This window comes from Mycteria americana, chromosome 13, assembly GCF_035582795.1.
Source record: "Mycteria americana isolate JAX WOST 10 ecotype Jacksonville Zoo and Gardens chromosome 13, USCA_MyAme_1.0, whole genome shotgun sequence".
NCBI lineage: Eukaryota > Metazoa > Chordata > Aves > Ciconiiformes > Ciconiidae > Mycteria > Mycteria americana.
In genome coordinates, this window is record NC_134377.1 from 8806192 (window position 1) to 8825882 (window position 19691).

The 19691-nt window shown below is 64.3% G+C and overlaps 2 protein-coding genes across 2 annotated transcripts; one reads left to right on the forward strand and one right to left on the reverse strand.

Annotated features, from left to right (window-relative positions):
* Positions 1–8967: 8967 nt before the first annotated feature.
* CRYBA4 (crystallin beta A4) lies at positions 8968–10222 on the reverse strand. Its single transcript, XM_075516301.1, has 5 exons — positions 10184–10222; positions 9940–10058; positions 9574–9715; positions 9288–9430; positions 8968–9115 (listed from the first exon to the last, which is right to left on the reverse strand). Exons 1-5 carry the CDS (start codon positions 10220–10222, stop codon positions 8968–8970), a joined length of 591 nt encoding a protein of 196 aa, XP_075372416.1.
* Positions 10223–15346: 5124 nt separating this feature from the next.
* Positions 15347–19239, forward strand: CRYBB1 (crystallin beta B1). Its single transcript, XM_075515899.1, has 5 exons — positions 15347–15487; positions 16405–16523; positions 18306–18438; positions 18570–18712; positions 18992–19239. The coding sequence occupies exons 1-5, from the start codon at positions 15347–15349 to the stop codon at positions 19170–19172; spliced, it is 717 nt and encodes a 238-aa protein (XP_075372014.1). The 3' UTR covers positions 19173–19239.
* The last annotated feature ends 452 nt before the right edge of the window (positions 19240–19691 follow it).

The following is a 19691-nucleotide window of genomic DNA, read 5'->3' on the forward strand; positions in this document are numbered from 1 at the left end:
ACTCCGGCAGAATCCCTGTAGAGGCAGGGGATATTGATCCACCTGACAGACAGAAAGCAAAGCACAGGCTGCACCCCTGTCCCAGCCTTGCAGTGCCCTGGCTCTGCCAGGCAGCCGGCAGCAGTCACCCTCCACCGCCCGCTGCCCGCTCCTGCCTGTGCGGCTCGTGGCTGGGGGGACCCTGCAAGTACCAACCCAGCGGTTAGAGTTAGACACAGCCCTCGGCGCCGTGCGGTTAGTCAGGACCACGCTGCCGGCAATGGCTTCCACATGCATCAGGGTCACAAGATAAACTGTGGAGAGACAAAGGGAGTGAAGAGAGGAGCCCGGGAGTGCCCTGCAGCCGCCCCGGCGCCCGCGTGCCGATGCAGGGAACAGCACGAGACCATTCCCCATGACGGGTGAACTGGGGCCCCAGGAGAGCCCCAAGCTCAGGCTCTGGTGGGGCTCATGGCAATAGCATTGCTCTTTGGCTGAATCTCTCTGCAAAGTGGGTTTGCCGGACCTTTACGGCCATTACGCATTGTCCTATTTCCACTCAGCCTCTTTTCTTCATTTAGCCACATGAAATTTCTTGGAAAACAGAAGTCCAATAGGGAAATTTTCAAAGCCCCCCCAGCCTGAGCATCTTCCTTTCCATCGCACCGAATGGGAAACAAAGATGCTCAGCAGCATTGAAAATCAGGCTGCTGCAGGTTAATAACCAAGAGTCCAGGAGGAGGCCACTGTTCATTTGTCATGGCGAATAGCATCCGAGAGTTAAAGTGCAAAGAGTATTTGTTAGTAGCAATAGAGAAACAAGTCAGGAACTGAACAGAGAAACAAGTACAGGCAGTTAGTAACAGAAGCGTGGCACAATCGGTCTGACTTAGAGGACATACATACTGGAAGAGAAATTAAGAGAAAAGCAGCAACGGTTAGTTTGTTTAATTCAGTTCAGGAATGTGTTAGTAACAGAGATCTACTGGCTTAAAAAGGAACTGAAAAGCTTCTGCTGATAAAACCGTTTTAGGCTCCTAGTCAGCAGCAGGCTCCACAGGCAGACCCGGACACGGCGAGCTGGGGAGAAACCCCCTCCTCGCGCCGGCGATGGCTGCCTGCGTGGGGCAGGGGCTGCCAGCTGCCTCTCCGGCCCGCTGCAGGGGCTCGGGTTGCTCGGCCCTGCCTGTGCAGCCTGTCACTGACGCAGCAACACCCGGCACTTACAAACGTACTTACCCAGCTTTTCCGTTCCCCTTTAAAGACAGCGCTGGCTGCCCATGGTTAGTGGGAGGCGAGACAAGGCCAGTTAGTAGGGCATGCGCTGGAGCCGGTTAGTGGGTTAGTCCATTTGCCAGGGGCTTCGGCACCCCTCGCAGAGGGGGCGGCAGGGGTCCCGGCGGGTTAGTAGGTTAATATTGGAGCACAGCGGCAGCATGCAGAGCCGGTCCCGGTTAGCCCCCCCGCCGGTGGAGGAGCGCTTTCCCGGGGAAGGGTCTGCTTGGCTCTCGCGGAAGCAGCAGGGCTCCGGTTCGTGAGAGCAGGAGGCGTTTTTGGGCTTTGCCACTGGATTGAGATTTGCGAAGGTGTTAGCGGAGGGTTTAGCCTGCATAATATAACCTACTTTCTGAATTAAATGCCTTGCAGGGATCTGCCCCATCATCCACGCTGGTGAGGTACAAAATGCCCCAAGCAGCATGTACCCCCACACAACACGTTTCCCAGCCCTGGTACCGGTGAAGACAAGAGTCGGGCTGCACAGAGGAGACAGTCCCAGCAGTGCCGGACTGTGACTTGGCATTGCAAAGCTCCGGGGTAAGGACTCTAAAGGAGCTGAAAGAAGCAGAGAGAGGTAAGGGGTGAAAGCATCACTGGCAGTGCCTGGGGCAAGGCTATGGGCAGCTCTGCAAGAGGAGGGCTTCTGCCGAGACGGCGAAGGGTGCTCTGGGTCTCCACTGAGGTTCCACTGCCCGTGGAGGGAAGAGGAGGTCCAGCAGGGAAAACCATGATGTGGAGCAGAGGAAAGGTGCCCAATAGCTTATTCCCTCCCCATCAGAAGCTGCCTCTCTGCGGAGCTGCCTGCAGGAGCGGGGGGCTGAGCAGTGCTGCCTGCTGCGGGGAGGCAGGAGCAGCGGCTCTGCACCGCGCCCTGAGAAATAAGGCTGGGAAGGGACACCCAGGGCACCCTCTGTCCCGTGTTCCTCTGAGTCACCTCCTCCTGCAGCACTAGCTCCCTCTGGTCCCCACGAGGATGCTTCTCCATTTTGGACTTCAAGGGGCTGTAACGCCTGCCACGAGCCTGCCTCGAGCTGTGCCTGCCCTCAGCCCCCAGCCCGCTGCACGCCCAGTCCTCCCGCCTGCTCAGGGGACGCTTGCTGGAGTAGGCAGTGGGGCAATGGTCGCACCCGTTTACAGGACCACTGTCAGCCCCACACAGCCCCACGGGCGCCATGCCACAGGCTTCTCGGGAGGAGGATGCGCTGCCCGTGTCCTTCCCCATGCTCCAGGCTGCTCCACAAACCAGGTGTTTTCTCAAAGCAGAGTAGAGGCAGGGTCCCACTGGGACATGGTACCAGCAGTGCAAGGCACTTCCAGAGCAGAAAGCACCAGGACTTTGCTGACAGACAGAGGGACGCACAGGATCAGTGGGGACAACCAGGGTCCCTTTGGGCTCTGGCCATCATGTCTCCTTGAGGAGCTGGCACAGCTCTGCTCCCATCGCCTTCCCCTTCTCCCTCCTCCTACATTGCGTTCAGTGAAGGGGACAGGTCTCATCCTGCCCATGCCCTGCCCATTGCTGGGGAGGCCACATGGGGAGACCCATGCACTGGGTCTGGCTGGGATGGAGCGGCAGGAGGGAAGGGGACCCCAGCGCCTTGCAGGAAAACCACGCGCACACACAGACCCGTGTCCTCAGGTGTCACCACCACCATCTCTTCGGCCGTGTCCCCCGCAGCGGCCGGGCTCGTGGCTCCGGCCCATGGCAGCCGGCACCGGGTCGCTCTGCTGGGGCTGGCCCAGCTCTGGCATCCGTGCGTGGGCGGCAATGGTGGCTCCCAAGCCCCGGCTCCCCTCTGGGCACAGCTGGTCTGGCTGGGCAGGAGCTGGGGCTGTGCCCCTGGGGCTGGTGGTGCTGGGGAGCAGAGATGCTGTGAGACCCCGGGCAGTACGGTGGCCATCCCCTCCCCACCACCGGGCATGTGTAGGGGACGCGTTCCCTCGTGCAGGTGGCCCTGGGGATCGTCTGACCCCATGGACCGAGCTGGGGCCTGGGGAAAGCCCACAAGGGGATGAGACCCTGGGGAGGAAGGCTGGCTCCCGGCTGCCCAGAGCCCTCCCGGGTCACGAGGGCTAGGGAGAACATGGGGCTGGCACCATCCACATCCCCCTCCCCGGGGTCCTACCTGTGGTCACCAGCTACGCGAGTGCCGTGCAACGTCCCCCCGTCCTGTCTGGCTGCTCCGCCGCCGCGGCCGCGCAGGGGACTGTGTGTGAACAGACCTCAGGTCAGTCATTAGCAGCTGCAAAAGAAAGCAACCAACGCAGCAAAGGAGAGCAACGCGGCGCCGTCATCCCCGGGCAGAGCCGAGCCGAGCTGCTGGGGGATGCGTTGTGCTGCTGGGAGGAGGGCCGGGCAGGGCAGGGCAGGCAGGAACACAGGCAGAGCCTCCCTTGGCTCCCCCACCATCCCTGCGGCTCCCCATCCCTGCAGGATTAAACCCCTTAGGCAACACCCTCTGCTCAGAACCCCACCGCTGCTGGCACTGCTCCTGGTCCTCGCAGGGTGGCTGGGCGCTGCCCAAAGCTGAGGGCAAAGGAAGGGCCAGATCCTGCGGGACTGGGATATAAGACCTCTGCAGGGGAGGTGCCATGCCAGCGGCTGAGCCTGCCCTGCATGGTTTCTCCCTCCTGCGCGCTGGGCTGCCCCGGGGAGCGGGGACCGGCCCAGGCATCCTCCCAGCTCAGGCAAACTAACACCCCTGTCCTGGCGCTGCCTAAGGGCAGCACGGCAATGCCCAGCTGCCTCCTGCAGCGGGTGCTCCCCGCGCCCCATAGGTGCCCACCAAACCCAGCACTGCCCCTCGGTGCCCGGGTGCTCACAGCAGCTTGTGTGGCTGCAGGCAGCTGGCGCTGACGCTGCTGCGGGCAGCAGCGGGGCAGAGGCAGGCAGGGCGGACGTGGGGGAGCTCCAGCCCACAGTCCCCGTGGGGACCTGCACTTGACCCCTGTGTGGGTCTGCTCGGCTGCCCGCCGCTTGCTCAGGGGCACCCAGTGCCCAAGGAAATGCCACCTCTCCCTCCTGTGCCTGTCCCCTTGCAGAGCGGGGGGGAGCCAGACCTGCCACCAGGCACTGGGGGCACTGGGAAGGACCACACCAGAAATGGTGGCAATGCCCCAAACTGCCTGTCCCTGTCTGCTGCTGGAACTCCCTGCATTGGGGTCAGGGACTGCCTGCCACTGCCGCTGCCTCTCCGCTGCCTCTCCACTGCCTCTGCCACTGCTGCCTCTGCCACTGCCACTGTCACTGCTGCCACTGTCACTGCCACTGTCACTGCCACTGTCACTGCCGCTGTCACTGCCGCTGCTGCCTCTGCCTCTGCCCACTGGTTAAACCGGGTCACTCATTCCTGTGCATGCCGCAGGCGCTGGCTGTGGCGGAGCAGCCGGCGGTCACAGCCATGCTGCCGCGGGCGCTGCTCCACCTCTGCAGGGATGTGGGTGCACGCAGCTGGCGCCAGCAGCCAGCCTGTGCCCGCAGCCGGCCTGCGCTGCTCGCCCTCCTCCTGCCCTGCCCGCGTGGAAAAGCCACAGTGGCAACAGGTCCCGGGGGAGCTGGGCCGTGATGACTCTGCAGTTCAGCTGCAGGGCTGCTGTTGCTTCCCGCAGTTCATTGTCACGGCACGTTGCAGGCGCTGCCTGCAGGACCGTCCCTCCCGCAGGGGCAGCACGTCCAGGCAGTGTCCAGGCAGCATTTGCAAACCAGCTGCTGTGGGGCCGGGCAGCGGGAACCGGGCTCAGGCTCAGCGGGGGGCTGGGCAGTGGCAGGCACCGGAGATGCCATCGAGCATCTGGCAAATGGATTCTCTGCCTGTATCCAAGCGGGAGGTGCCTGTGGTGGGGCAGGCGGGACGTGTCTGCATGGGGTGACCACTGAAGGATGGTCTCTCTTCACCCAGCAATGAAGCACATCCCAGGAGACAAGGGGGTGAAAACCAATTTTGTGCGAGCAGCACTTAACCAAACACTCGTCTTGTGCATGGCGGCTGTGAGCTCGAGCTGCCTCTTGCCACAGGGGGTTGGTGGCAGGTACGGTGCCCCGGGGCTGAGCACCCAGGTGGAGCATTCCGCTTAAACAGGGGCTAAAAACCCCCTCAAGCAAAGAGGAGGCCGGAGGGGAGCGCAAGCTCTGCCTCAGGCAAGAGCAGGAAGGTGAGGGCAGCGAGCTGCCCGCGCACAGCAGGCACGCCACCGCTGCGAGCTGCCCGTGTGCTCCTGCCACGCCGCAGGCACAGTGCTGCCTGCTCTGCTGCCCGTGCCCGGACCTCCGAGATGCGGCGTCTGGGCACACCCGACCCCCCAGCTCCCAGCAGGGAAGCCAACGCACCCCTGCCCTCGGTCCTGCCAGCGCTCCGCATCCCTCGCTGCCACCCGGCAGAGCCCAGGCTCCAGCACAGCCCAGGCTCTGGTGCTGCTGCAGCGGCACCGGGCGCTGCCTCCCTTTGTCTGCAGCTCTCGGGGCTGGGCAGCCTGGGCAGCCCTGGCAGAAGCAGGGGGAGAGAAAGGCTCCCTGCAAGCTCAGAAGCCTGAAAACCTGATTATTTCTGGGCTCCTCCTGGCTCGCCAGGGCAGGATGTAATTGCACACACAAAAGACGGTGAGACAATGAAGGAGAGAAAATGGCTCCCCAAAAGGAGCCCGGGTAGCATCTGTCAGGTTAACTCTTTGCAGGGGGAAGGGCTGTGCTGAAGCGCCCTGGAGGGGTGCTGGCCCCAGCCTCTCCTCTAACCCCTACCTAAGATCACCAGGTTTAGGAGAAAATGGTGGTTTCAAGACAAAGAAGTAAACCAGCATTTTGGCTACATTTCCTTCCAGGAGCATTGAAAATCAGGCAAGAATCCATTTACCTGTCTCGAGCCCTATTCTGGATGAAGTTTCTGAAAAAAAAATACAAACAAGCGGTGCATCAGTTAATATTAATTTTGGTACGGGGGCTGCAGACGGTGCCCAGCGGGAGCCAGGCTGCCCGGGTCTCTGGCCGGGAACACCCGCTGCTGCTCCTGCCCCTAACAAAGGGAGCGGGGCCCAGGCTGCCCCCAGCCTGGTACCCCTTGGGAGAAGTTGGTGGCTCCTGCCATTGCCTGTGGGTCCGCCTGGGAATCATTTATAACCAGGGAATGAAGATATATTGGGGGGGGAGGCATTATTTTTTGCAGACCGAGCGGACGGAGCAGCAGCGCCCGCCGGCCCCGCAGCCCCCCGGCAGCGAAGCCCGCAGGACCAGCCGTGCCCGGGGCAGCCCCTCTCCCGGCCCCGGTCCGTGCATCACGGCCCGGGCCGGGGGGCGGCCCCCGGGGCTCCGCCTGACGCCCCCAGCCCCCCCCCCCCCCCGCCCAGCGCCTGGAGAGGAGCCACATTTCCATCCGGAAAAGAGCAGAGAGAAATGTAAGCGCGGCTTTACCTGATTTCCAGGGAAGGGCTGGGCTCGGGGACCGCCGGGCTCCGCACGCTCCTGCCCGCCGTGCAGCTTCTTTGTGCTGGAGCTTTCCAGAGAGCATCCCTGAGGAAGAGATTGCCACGCAAACTCCTCCTCCCCGCAGCCCCCGCCGGGCCCGCCCGGCCCTACCTACGGCGCAGGAGGATGCTGCAACTCCCATTAAATTTTAATGCTGGAAATGCGGGCGAGTCGCCGTCCCCCCTCCCGCAGCCCGCCTGCCCGCGGCCCCTCGCCGCTCCCTCCCCGCTGCGGCACAGCCCGGGGGCACCCACCCACCCCTCCGCGGCCACCGGCCACGGCCCCCGCTGCGAAGGCCACCGGCCACCCCCTGCCAGGACAGCGGCCCGCCGTGGTGGCACGGGCTCCCCACAGGCGTTTGGGGGGGGGGGGCGTGGGCTGCCCACACCGGTGGGGCTGACACAGGGGACGCGGGGTGGGTGGGGGACACGGGGCAGGGGATGCTGGGCAGGCAAGCGCTTGCGGGCAAACCCCTTGGGGACGTGGTGCGCAGGATGCGGCCGTGCTGGGCGGGGAGGGAGGGACGGCAGAGAGCCCGGCCCAGCCTGGGGACGCGTCCGTGGCCGCGGTGCCGGCACACGGGGGGGCCGGGAGCGCCGCAGCCCGGCCCGGCCGTGCCCAGCGGGGCAGACCCCCATCCCGGGGGCCGGAGGGCTGGGGCGGCCCCTCCGCAGCGCTTTGCAGCTGCTGGGCTCTTGCATTGTTCTCCAGGTCCCGGTCGGGGCCCCGGGGACCCGCCGGTCCCACCGCCAGCTGCCCGCAGTGCCTGGCTGCGCCCTGCCCCGCTCCCGGCCCCCCGCGTCCCCCCGGGCTCGGGGGCTGGGCAGGGCGGGGTGGGCTGGCCGGGACCGGGCTCCCCACCCGATGCGGCCGCGGCGGGGCCGGGAAGCTCCGCTCCTCCAGGTCTCGCTGGCTGGCGGCCCCAGACGTGTTTGTCCCGGGGCGGCAGGATGGTTTCACTCAGCCCATCCCAAAACTTTTTGTTTCTTCTTCTGTTCTGCGTTTTTAATTATGATTCCCCGCGGAGAGAATCCCTTCCTGGGTAGCATTATCTCCGATGGTGGTCCTTCTGCTGCAAATGTCAGGAATGGGACATTTTCATCACGTCAAACCTTTTCTCCAGAGCTCTTCTGAAATGATAAATTTTTCCAGAGCAGCCTTTCCCTGTCATATTTTCAAGCTTCAGTTAACTGCCACTTTCTCACGAGCTGAAGAAGATGGTTTGTCAGCAGGCCCTGATGGCTCCTTGCTGCCCCAGGTTTCCTGCAGCGACAGCCCAGGGCCAGGCAGGGAGGAGCAGGCCCTGCCTGTGCCCGCTGCGCTGCCCAGGCAAACGTGGAGCCGCGAGCCCACGCTGTCACCTCGCTGCTCCAGGGCCAGCACACAGCTTGGCCTGGTCCTCTGCACCGCTGCGGGCGGAGCGGCTCGCCTGCCTCTGCCCCGGGCTCCCCACTCTGCTCTGGCCAGGGGAGGTGCTGTGAGGCCGGCGGGTGCTGCAAGCTGGTGTGGGTGCAGGGGTGTGTGCATGGGTGCAGGGGTGTGCACGGTGTGCAGCTGCAGCTTGCTGGGTCCTGCGACTCCTTCCAGCTCCTGAGCAAGGCTGAGGCTCAGCAGTGGCCGCACGGTGTCCTCCTCAGCCTTGCTGGAGCTGCAGCGTGGCCCCGGGCGGGTGCTGGCAGAGCCGATGGGGTCTGCGGGGCAGCGGGGATGTGTGGGTCCTGCAGAGCCCCTGAGCCGGCCCCCTAGGCCGGTGCAGGGATGGGACAGACAGACAGTCCTCGCCGGTGGGATGTGCAGCACTGTGCAAGGGCTGCACTGCTGCTCCCGCTGGCTCAGCACCCGGCTCCTCACCCCTGCACGGGGCCTGACCACCGTGCCCTGGCCCTCAGCCCCGCAGCTCCTCAGGGCCTGGCAGCGGGACTGAGGGCAGGCCATTGCACCGCATTGCTGCTCCATACATGAGCTGGGCAGGAGCTTCGCCTGCCTGCAACAACGACATGCGGATGCCTGTGATGGCTGCAGGGGCAGAAAAGGACGGTCATCGTCCCCATCCCATCGCTGCCCCTACAGAGCCCCTGCCCTGCCCTCGGGCACGGCATCGTTCCCAACCACGCACCCCCATGGTACCCCCTCCCCAACTGCCAGCGCGTCGCCTTGGACAACTGAGCCTTTATTGAGCTTTTCCCCTGCCGCTCCGTGGCCGAGACGGTGCCCAGGGCACGCAGCCGGCAGCACAGCAGCTCCAGCACCGGCGGTCACTGCTGGACCCTGCGAATGGACTGGACCTGGCCCGTCTGCGCGTGGGAGCCCCACTCCCGCACATGCTTGTACTCGCCCGCGCAGCTGTCGCTCTCCAGGAGGTACTGGAAGCCCCGATATCCCGGGTACTGCGAGCAGACCCACCTGCGACAGAGCAGAGAGCGGCGGCGGCTCAGGGCTGGCAGCACCATGAGGCACCCTGCGCTGCGGGCGCTGGGCAGTGGGCAGGGTGCTGGCAGCTGCCAGAGCATCCTCAGCTCTGGTGTGTGCCCCTGGTGCCAGGTCCCGGCAGGGTGCAAGCTCCCGGGATACTCACGCGCCGGAGCGGACAAGGAATGAGCCCACAGCGCTGCTGCCCCAGCCCAGGGCGGGCAGCGAGGGGCAGTCGTCGCTCAGCTCCCCCCGCTTGCCCTGGAAGTTCTCCTGCTCAAAGAGCATCAGCCTGCTGCGCCCATGGTCCTGCCGCCGAGACGGGCACGGCGTCGGCACGGCTGCCCTGCCCAGCCCCCGGGCCGGCAGCCGGCAGCGGGCTCGGGGCACCAGCCCGGCGGTGGGCTCTGGGGGACGGCCCCGCGGCAGGGAGCCGGGGCAGGGGCACTCACGGCGCAGGCGATGGGGCGGAAGGAGCACATCCTCTCCACGTGGTAGGCGTTGCTGCCGCTCCACGCCTCCCAGCACGGGTACTCGCCACGCTCCAGCACAAACTGCTGCCCCTGGAAGCCGCAGTGTTCGAAGCCTGCCCACCTGCCGGGGGCGGAAGGGGGGGTGAGACCCCCGTGGCACCCACCACCCCTCTCACGCCCTGGGCAGAGCCTGCTGCACCCCGTGGGGACGAGGCTCTTCCCCAGAGGAGGCAGTGCCGTGGCTCAGGTGGCAAAAGGCACTGGAGACCTCCATTGTCCAACCCCCCTCCATCCACGGGGTCCCACAGCACCGTGGGGTGGCAGCCCCCTGTGACCCCCACTCACGCCCCGCTCTCAATCTTGCAGGAGCGGACGGTGCTGAAGCCATGCTCTGGGGTGCTGTAGCAGTCAGTGGTGAACTCGTGCTTCTTGCCCTGGAAGAAAGCCTCATCCCACACCACGATCTGGGGAGGATGGAGTGGGTCAGGGGGCTCCATGGGTGCAGAGGCCCCAAGCAGACACTGCACCCCCGTGCCCGGGCATTCATGGGACTCAGGCTGCATTGCTAGTCCTCCCGAGGCTCCCGTACCTTCCAGAGCCCGGAGGATCTCCTGCAGCGGTGGGTCATGGTGGCTCTGCACAGGGGAATGGGACAGTTAAAGCCTGCCCCGGGGCTGGCGCATCGTTGGCCCCCGCGAGCCTGGCCTTGCCGCTGCAGCCTGGCCAGACCCACCAGCCCTGCACTGGGGGCTTGGCCCTTCCCCGGGACCCCCACATCCCGGGACCAGGCTTCAGGCCATGTGTTGCATGGACAGTGCAGGCAGAAGGAGGCAGGAGCCTGCGGCCACCTGCTCTGCTCCGTGGGGCTCGCTCCAGCCTTTGCCCAGGTGAAACTGCCCTCGGGAGCCTGTGCACGTCCCCTCACCAGCGGCGCGGGAGGCAGTGATGGGGCCGCTCCGCTCCGGAGCAGGCACAGAGCACAGCCCAGGGCTCTCCCAGCCACCCAGGGCTGCCGTCCGGGCCGTGCGGAGCAGCAGGTGTCTGGCAGGGAGCCGCGGCCCTGGCAGCCGTCCTGGCAGCATGGCACAGCACCGCAGCGGGGTGAGCACACTGCCTGCCCGTGCATGGGGCTGCCCACGGCTCCCGTGCCCAGGGAGACTCCTCCTCCTGCAAGCAGATCCCCGAGCCAAAGCCCCTGTGCAGGCAGCCCTGGCGCAGGCAGCCCCGGGCAGGTCCCCAGGCGTGCTCACCATGCGCAGGCAGGGCCAGTGCCCGGGGCTGCAGCCAGGGCAGGACTGAGCCGGGAGCGCTGCAGAGGTGGCCGCATGCCCACGCTGAGCAGCAGCACCCTGCTCCGCTGCCATGGCCAGCGATGCCCCGATCCCCCCGCCACCGTTCCCCACGCCGAGGCGTGCGACAGCAGAGCGGTGCCGCAGCCTGTCCCCCGCGGGTGCCCTTGTCTCGTGCCTTGGCTGCAGGACCCCGCAGCCCCCGGCCGGGTCGTGCCTGCAGACCAAGGTCCAGCCCCGGCTCTCGGATCCTCCTCCACACGTCCCTGCAACTGCTCTGCTCCCAGGACCCAGCCATGCGGGTCAGGGGCTGCTGCCGCCAGGCTCCCGTGCTTACCTGGGGTGAGGCGCTGGTGCCCAGGGAGGTGTCATGTCCAGCAGCCCTCCGGCTGGGTTTTTATAGCCTCCAGATAGAGACAGAGCCCAGGAGAGCATTACTAAAACCCCTAACTCAGCACATGGCAGGGAGGAGGGACTGGGCAGAACAAAGGCAACGCTGCAGAGAAGCTGATGAGCTGGGACACCACGGCTCCCGCTCCCCCGGCCCACTGGGCACGGGCTCCGACCCTCAGCCCTGCAGCTCCGGACCCAGGGCATCACCCCTGAGGTCTGCCTGTGCTCCTGCCACATGCCCTGCCCTGGCGTGCGGCTGGGCTGGGACCATGCTCCCCAGCTCTGGCAGCGCTCGTCCTGCCCACGGGCAGCACTGCCTGCCCCGTGCCTCGGCTGGGGGTGCGGGGAGGTTTTCTCACTCACATTTCTGGGAAGTAGGAGTAAAGATGCGTCTCCACTTGCGGCAGCGCTTGTTCTCCCTGCTAGGGCAGAGCAGCTCTCCCCGAAAGCTGGGGCAGCTCTTTTGCAGGTTGAGCACACAGTGACCACGGAGCATCGTGACTAGCGGGGACCGGGGGCATGGGAAAGCAAGGGGCAGGTTTGCAAAGGCATTGGAAGGAGTAAAGATGCAGATCAAGACTTAGGGAGCGCTGCAGCAGTCTCCCGCCTCTGTGCGCAGGGACCTGTACAGAGCCCGCTGCATCCACATTTTGGGTACCTAAATACCTTTAAGGTTTGCTCACGGTGACCCCCCTACCAAATCATCCCGGGGTTGTGCTGGGAGCATGCAGGGCTCCGAGGGCTGGGCACCTTGCAGAGGCACCCACACAGCCTGCCCATCGGAGCAGGAGCCAGCAGCGAAAGGAGGCTGTTGGGCCGGGTGGCAAAATCCGTGTTCTCAGATAGTGCTGTGTTTTGGGACAGCATTTGCCAGGAAACTGCCGGGTGGCTGAGCTGGAGCATCCTCCTTCGTGCAGCTGCAGCCCTGGCAGCCCCGAGCACCACGGGGGAGGCAGAGCAGGTGAGCACGGCAGCCCCGGCTGGCTCACAGGCAACCGGCTGCTCCTGGCCGCAGTGGGGCTGCGCTGGCTGTCCCTGACATCTGCAGAGGTGCGTTTGGCACAAGTTGCCCCCAGCCTCTCGCCGTGGCCTGAGCTAAACTCAGCTTGCTGCCAGCCACCAGCGCGGTGACCACAGGTCTCTCGCTCTCCGTGACGTGCCCTGGCACCGGGACGTGGTTGTGCGGAGCCCGGGCTGTGGCTGGGTGCACCCACGGTGCCGCTCAGCACCGGGCAGGGGACGCGGCAGCGGGATCTCTGCGTGCAGCAGGACTCACCAGAGCAGAACAAACCCCTCGTGCTGGGCACGTGCCCGTGCCTGTGCCGGCCGGGGCCAAGCTGGGTCAGCTCCAGCCATCTGCACCGGGGGTGAGGCTTGGGCAACTCTTTGCTGTGTTTGAGCTGTGCATCCCACCTGCCCCTCCGTCTCAGGGTGGGATGGTGCAGCAAGGGGCCGGGGCAGGATGGGACGGTGCAGCGAGGGGATTTCCAAAGCGCCTGCAGCCAGCGGCAGGGATGCTCAGTGGGGAGGGCAGAGATTTTGCGTCCAGGGGGCTCAGGAACCGCAGAGGACAGATCCCTGCCATCAGCCCTTCCACAGCACCATCTCAGGGAAAAATCACTGGGCTGCTGAGTCCTCAGAGTAATGGCCAAAGCAGCGTGGAGCAGAGCTCGGTCCTTCCGAGCACAGTTTTCCAATGCCCGAGTCCAAAGGTGGTGGGAGCTGGGAGGGAAAGCGGAGCCAGGAGCAGGGCAGCAGAAGCTGGGGGGTGGGCGAGACCTGCTGATTAACGCCCAGGAGCCACAGGCAAGGCAGCACAGTTAAAAAACCCACCCCAGCTCCAGGAGGAAGAGAATGCAGCTTAAAATAGAAATCTGTCTAACAAACATGAAAATGAATGCAAATTGAAAGCCACAAATCATAAAAAGCTGCGCAGCGTCAAGGTGAGAGACCAGACTGGGAGGAGTGCCTGGGGAAATGAGGCAGCAGCACCCGCACCCAGCCGTGCACCACAGCCCACCAAAAAACCGTGGGAAAAGAAGAAGGGATCGATAAATGCTTTTTGTTCAGGATTTTGGGCAATAGCCCAGAGGGTGCAGCTGCATCCCACCGCTGCTGGTTGACTCTTCACACTTGAGGGCAATGAAAGCTGACGGCAAAACTGAGGGCTCTGAGCTTTCCGAATGCGCAGCCTTGGGTGATTTACTGGTGCCAGTGAGGAAAAGCCAGCCCAGGAGTGCTGGTGCTGGATGCTGGGGGAGGCTGGGGGTATTGGAAAGGACCGGGAGGAAACAAGTGTGCAGGTATTTACACAATGAACAGGATCACGGCAGGCAAACAGGGAGAGCAGCTGATCGGAGGCTCGGTGGGAGTCAGGGGAAGGTCCCCCCAAGGTGCCTCCCAGCGTGGAGAGCGGCCGTGGGGTGCAGGAGACTCGGCACCGTAGGCTGAGCCACGGCAGGGACCGGTGCCCAGCGTGTCCCTGGCCGGCCACCCTGCGGCCCCCTCCACCTGCCGTCAGTCAGAGCAGCACTGATGCACCGAAACCCCATGTGGGATCTGGTACCATGCAGTGTGGTGGTGGCAAAACTAGGGATAGCATAGAATGAGCACTGCACAGGTTAAATGGGCTAAAAACCAGCTAACGTCCATGCCAGCAGATGCAGTGAGCAGGAACATCCTCAAAGAAGAATACCATTTTCAGGGACTGAGATGGTTTGGAAAGTGTCAGCTTCGATTACATGTCATTTGGAAGAAAAACCCAACTCTTGAAGCATTTCAAAACACTTAAGTCTTGCATCCTGGCATCTTCAGGGCAGCGCACTCAGGCGTTTGCGGGTATGGAGCGATGTTTAAAGCAAGAGGTTTAGTGTTTAGAGGGGAGAAATGAGCACAGTGCAGCCATAGGGCTGGGCACCATGCAGCCACGGGGCACGGGGCTGGTGCACCCTCCCCGGCTGCAGCAGCACTGGAGCTGGGTGCCCGTGTGGGTCCGGTGCCAGGGGCAGCGGGCAGGGGAGGGCAGCGTACCGGCACCGGCCAGGCCGGGCGAGGGCTATATATGCCCTGTCGGGGTGGCCGCACACGGGACAGCGGGTGCCGCCGTGTGCTGCAAAGTGGCACGGTCAGGTCTTCTGTTGTGCCGCGGGCACAAAGGAAAGTGCTGGGTTCAGCAGCTGGGCACGGGGCCGGGGAGAGGCTTCCAGCTCGCCCAGCGCTTTGCAGGATGTGATGACTGGGCGGCCGTGCAGACACTGATGAGCTGGCAGTTCCTTTGTGTGCCCGCCCGGGGGTCTGCCCTTGCCAGGCTATAAAGTGGGGGCCTCGCTGCGCCCTGAAACACAAGCCCGCTCACTCCAACAAGAAGCAGCAGCTGCCCAGGTAAGAGGACAAAGTCCCCAGGCACCGGGCTGCAGCCGGACCCGAAGGGGGGAGAGGGAAACGCAGGGTCTCAGCCGTGACCACTGCTGTGGCCACCCTGGGAGCACCCTGGTGCTCAGTATCCCGCTGTCCTCTGCTCCCCTGGTAGCCACCGGTGACACTCACCTGTGGGGCCACCGGCAGGGTGCCCACCAGAGGGCTTCGTGCAAATTGGGCTGTCCCCTTCCCACCCTGTCACACGCTGCCCTGGTGCCCAGCCGGGCTCCCAGGCACACCCTATGCGGGATGGCCCCAGCACCCCGTGCAGCGTCAGGCCCCAGCCTGGCTGGGGAGAGCGGGGACCGGCTGGGCACCAGTGTTCAGGGCTGCTCCGGGCACCCCTGCAGTGGTGGGACCACGCTCAGGGCTCTCCTGATCACAGAAGGAGAGTGTGGGCACCGGGACCTCCCGCAGTCCTCCTGGTGAAGGCAGGACGCCGCTGCCTGTGCCTGCCTGGAGAACCTCCCGGCAGCTCCTCTCCCAACCCCAGCCACCCGCCCCATTGCTGAGCCCCCCATCCCAATTTGACCATCCCCAGGGCAGAGCGAGGGCCGGGGTGGGTGGTAGGTGCCCACGGCCATGCATCCCCTCTAACCTGCTGCTGGCATCTCTGCCTGGTGCCCTGTCCCAGACTTGAGACCAACACCGCGATGTCTGAGACCACAAAACCCGCTGCTCCCGGCCAGGCTGCAGAGGAGAGGGAGAAGGCGGCCCCAGCGCCAACTCCATCCCTCGACCCTGCTCCCGTCGCAAACAGCAAGGGTGAGGAGCCCTCCACAGAAGCCTTCAGGGTAAGCCCTGCTGCGCCCCACACGCAGGGATGTGGTCTGGGGGTGAGGGACGGGGGTGAGCATCTCTGGGGCAGTCAGCAGGAGGAGAGCACAGGCGGCCCAGGGGGAAGGACCCTCCTCCGAGAGCAGGAGGAGAGCGCAGACGATGCCGTCCCTCCCCGCTGTGTCTCTCCTGGGCAGCAGCTCTCTAGGTGCAGGATTTGGGTAGCTTCTTGCGCGGCTGCTGCAGGAGGGATGCTCCGGGTGCCGCTTGGCTGGGACAGCTCGTTGGGGACCGCAGGCTTTGGGAATGCTCTCCCCCGGGTCGTGGTGTCAGGGCTGGGTGTTGCCACCTGCTCCTTGCGGTCACCCTCCGTGTGCGGGGTCCTGCGGTGCTGCGGGGGGATGGAGGAGGAGGCGGCTGCGGGTGGCAGGGCCGGCATCGAAACGCCGTGGTGATGCCAGGGCAGCGTGCCATCGAGGTGCTGCAGCGGGGCTGGGAACAAGGGGCGAGCGATGTGAGGGCTCTGGTGACATTTCTGCACATACCAGGCAGTGAAGGCCACAGCGTGGGTGCAGCTCCTGGAAAAGCAGCTCCATCCCAGTCTGGCTGGGCCTGATGTGGGCACCGGCACAGGGAGACATGGCTTTGCAGCAGCAAAACTGGGGGCAGGATGAGGCCGTCTCACAGCAGGGATAGCTGTCAGGAGAGGACCTTCCTGTGCTCAGCCCGTGCTGGGACAGGGCTGCTCATGCACAGAGCCCAGCTTAGCTTGCCCAGGCATCAGACCTGAAAAGCTGCAGGAAGCCTTGGAGAGCCGAGGGGGACGCGTGGGGCAGTGGGCTCACGCGTACAGGGTCCGTGCAGGGACACGCAGCGCTGCCCTGCCCTCCCTGAGCGTGCCTGTCCCCATCTGACCCTTCCCCTCTGTCCCCAGATCATTGTCTTCGAGCAGGAGAACTTCCAGGGCAGGCAGATGGAGTTCACCACCGAGTGCCCGAACTTGGGCGACCGCGGCTTTGACCGGGTGCGCAGCGTCATCGTCACCTCTGGACCGTAAGTGACCCCAGCCATGGAGGGGATCGTGTCCCTGGGGATGTCCCAGGGAGGTGGGGACGTGGTCCTGGGAGCAGCCCCCGGCACAGCGTGACGTGCAGGGGCATTCCCCTGCAGCCCAGACAGAGAGCGGAGCAGGGCCAGCGCAGGAGCAGAGCTGGGGAACCCGGGTCTCCTTTGAGGAGGGCAGGATGGCCTGGGCGGGTGGGAAGTATGCCAGGGCCATTTGTAAAGCAAAGGGCACTAGGGGCAAAGCCGAAGGCCGAGGAAAGGTGTCCATCAGATCTGCTACCTGAAGCTGTCCATGCAATGCAAGAGACCTGTAGGTTTTAGAGAAGCCAAGGTGAAACGAGGCGGGTGCCTTGGATGGGGCTGGTGGCCAAGGCCACCGCAGAGACAAGGCTGGAGCAGGCAGGGGAGGGCAGGCAGGCAGCCCCACACGCCTGCCTGTGCCCAGGCAGCTGAGCAGCGATAAAGGGGCTGGGAAGGTCCGAAAGCCATGGGAACAGTCGACACAGGCAGGGACAAAAATGATCGCCAAACTAGATGATAAATGCACAGACAAATGATCTTTGTGTGGAAAGAGCATCTCACCGCGGGCATGCCTGGCTGGAAACACCGTGCCCAGGAAGGCAGCCTGGCAGCGGTGGGACAGCTGGGGGGGGCTGGCACTGCTGTGGGGAGGATGCATGGGACACGCTTGCCTTGATGGCAGCCTTGAGGGACTCAGCAAGGTGACCTGTGGTCACCTTGAATGACACCACGTAGCACCAACGACAATTTTTTATTAGGAACCCAGAATACCCAACTCTTCTTGAAACAAAAGGGGGACAGAGCGGCCCCAAAGGAGCTCAGGTGTGACACCTGGGAAGCTGCACTAGATATAGAAAGGGTGAATCTTGGAGAACAGAGTATTTAAGTGTCATTGGGGTCCTAAATCCTCAGAGTCTTCTTGAGAGTCACCGGTGAGACACTGTGCTCAAAAATTTCCTTAGGGAAAGACAAAAGCAAAATCAACCAAGCTCGGCCTTAGAAGTCAGTGTAAGGTCACACTGCCTGTGGCACTCGAACACGTCTCCTGCCATTAGGAAAATACCTGTTGGCATCTGCAGAAATAGCCCCATTTTGCAGGGAAACGGGAAGCAGCAATCGCAGGGCTGTTCTGGCGTCCAGGGCTTTTGGAGCCCTGAGCCTGTGACATTCACAGCACAGCAGCACCTTGTGGCATTGCTAAAGAGGTGACATTGCAGCTGAATAAACCCTGAGCGCCCACAGCCTGGTAAAGGGACGAATGCCAGAGCTGGCTGAAGCTGGTGCAGTGAAGCATGCAAGCGTGCCAGGATTAGACAGCCTGGGCAGCCCTGGCCCGGGCTCGGTGATGCAAGAGGGAAAACAGTCAAAGTCCTGAGATAACGCAAGGACGAGTCTCCAGTGCGCAGCGTGCAGGGCTTGCCAGCTGCCTCAGGGTCCCGCTGCTCCCCGGGCTGAGGAAGGGGAGCACTGCGAGCACGCTGGCGTCTGCTGCTGGCCTTGGACGAGTGCACCAGCGAGCACCCAGCTGAGAGCCTGCGGGCTCAGTGCTCCGTGGCAGCTGCCAGCTCTGTGCATGCCGTAGTGCCTGTGCTCTGAGAAAGGTGGGAGCAGGATGGTGGGGCCAGTCCTGACACCTGCAGACTTTTTGGGTGCTGGGAGCCCGGCTCCAGCGCCCCACAGGCTGGCAGAGCAGGAGAGGAGCTGCTGGGCGGCATCTGACCTGCTGTCTTGTCCTACCCCTGTCCCCAGCTGGGTGGCCTACGAGCAGGCCAACATGCGCGGGGAGATGTTCATCCTGGAGAAGGGCGAGTACCCTCGCTGGGACACCTGGTCTAGCAGCTACCGGAGCGACTGCTTCATGTCCATGCGTCCCATCAAAATGGTGAGTGGCCCAGGAGCAGAAAGCACCCAGGTCTGGCCAGGGCCAGATCCGTGCCGCTCGATGATGCCTCGCTACAGCAAGCTCCAGGGCTTTGGCTGCATGACCCAGCACCTTCCCTCTGTCTTCCCCAGGAGGCTGAGGACCACAAAATCTCCCTGTACGAGTCGGCTGACTTCAAGGGCAACAAGATGGAAATCCAGGAGGACGATGTGCCCAGCCTCTGGGCTTACGGCTTCTGCGACCGTGTGGGCAGTGTGCAGGTGCCCAGTGGAACGTAAGCTGGGCCACGGCGGCAGCTGCCTCCTGCCAGGCTCCCCGTCCTCCCCCGCGCCCCGGCTCGCTGCCCACTGATCTGAGCACCCGCACGGGGCTCTTGGGCAGCCAGAAAGCGCCGCACAGCTGCTTTTGGTGGTGTAGCCCACCACCCAGGGGGTTGCACCCAGCGCACGGGACGCAGGGGGCTCTGCTGGCTTCCCAAGAGCGTGCCGGCCATGTCGCTGCTGCCTGTAGCGGCCGACCCCGCTCAGGTGCCCTCTGTTTGCTTTCCCTGCAGCTGGGTCGGGTACCAGTACCCTGGCTACAGAGGCTACCAGTACCTCTTTGAGACTGGAGACTTCCGACACTGGAACGAGTGGTCTGCCTTCCAGCCCCAGATCCAGTCCATCCGCCGCATCCGGGACATGCAGTGGGACCAGAAGGGCACCTTCGTCACCCCCGACGCGCCCTCCGACTGAGCGTGCCGCCTGCTAGCTACGAGTCCCGGGCCCCGTGGGGCCTCCCCTCGCGCTCGCCTGCTCAGCACTTTCCTTGTACATTGCACATTCTCTGGATGTACTCTACCTTGTGAGGCAAATTAAAAAACCCAGGAGACTAGAGCTGCTCGGGAGTCGGTGGTGTGTGAGCGTGGCCGTGGGACGCTCTGCGTCAGCTCTGCTTTTCCGTCCTGCTCAAGCCTTGTGCTGGAAGCCGGGTGGGACGTGGCGGAAGGCGATTTTCCCAGGGGAATCGCTCTCAGGCAGGACCCCCCACCCCCGCCGGGGCTGCAGCCGGGACAAGGGGGACCCCGGTGAAAGCAGGAGCATGCACGGGAAAGGGGGTGGCAGGAGGCTCCTCCAGCCTGGCCTCACCAGCCCCTGCGGGGCCTCTCACGGCTTGGGGGGCTCAGGGTACCCCAGGAGCGGTCGGACCGTGGGGGGCTCCCGGCTCCCTCCGTGCCTGCGGGGCGGGGGGCAGCGGGGGCTCACAGGGCCGTG

Excerpts from the sequence above, each read along its gene's own strand:
- CRYBB1 (XM_075515899.1), top strand. The coding sequence starts at position 15,347 with ATGTCTGAGACCACAAAACCCGCTGCTCCCGGCCAGGCTGCAGAGGAG. Across the intron at positions 15,488-16,404 it reads CCTCCACAGAAGCCTTCAGG|ATCATTGTCTTCGAGCAGGA; the intron begins GTAAGCCCTGCT and ends CTCTGTCCCCAG. Across the intron at positions 16,524-18,305 it reads GTCATCGTCACCTCTGGACC|CTGGGTGGCCTACGAGCAGG; the intron begins GTAAGTGACCCC and ends CCCTGTCCCCAG.
- CRYBA4 (XM_075516301.1), bottom strand. The coding sequence starts at position 10,222 with ATGACCCACCGCTGCAGGAGATCCTCCGGGCTCTGGAAG. Across the intron at positions 10,059-10,183 it reads GATCCTCCGGGCTCTGGAAG|ATCGTGGTGTGGGATGAGGC; the intron begins GTACGGGAGCCT and ends CATCCTCCCCAG. Across the intron at positions 9,431-9,573 it reads TCCGCCCCATCGCCTGCGCC|GACCATGGGCGCAGCAGGCT; the intron begins GTGAGTGCCCCT and ends TCTCGGCGGCAG.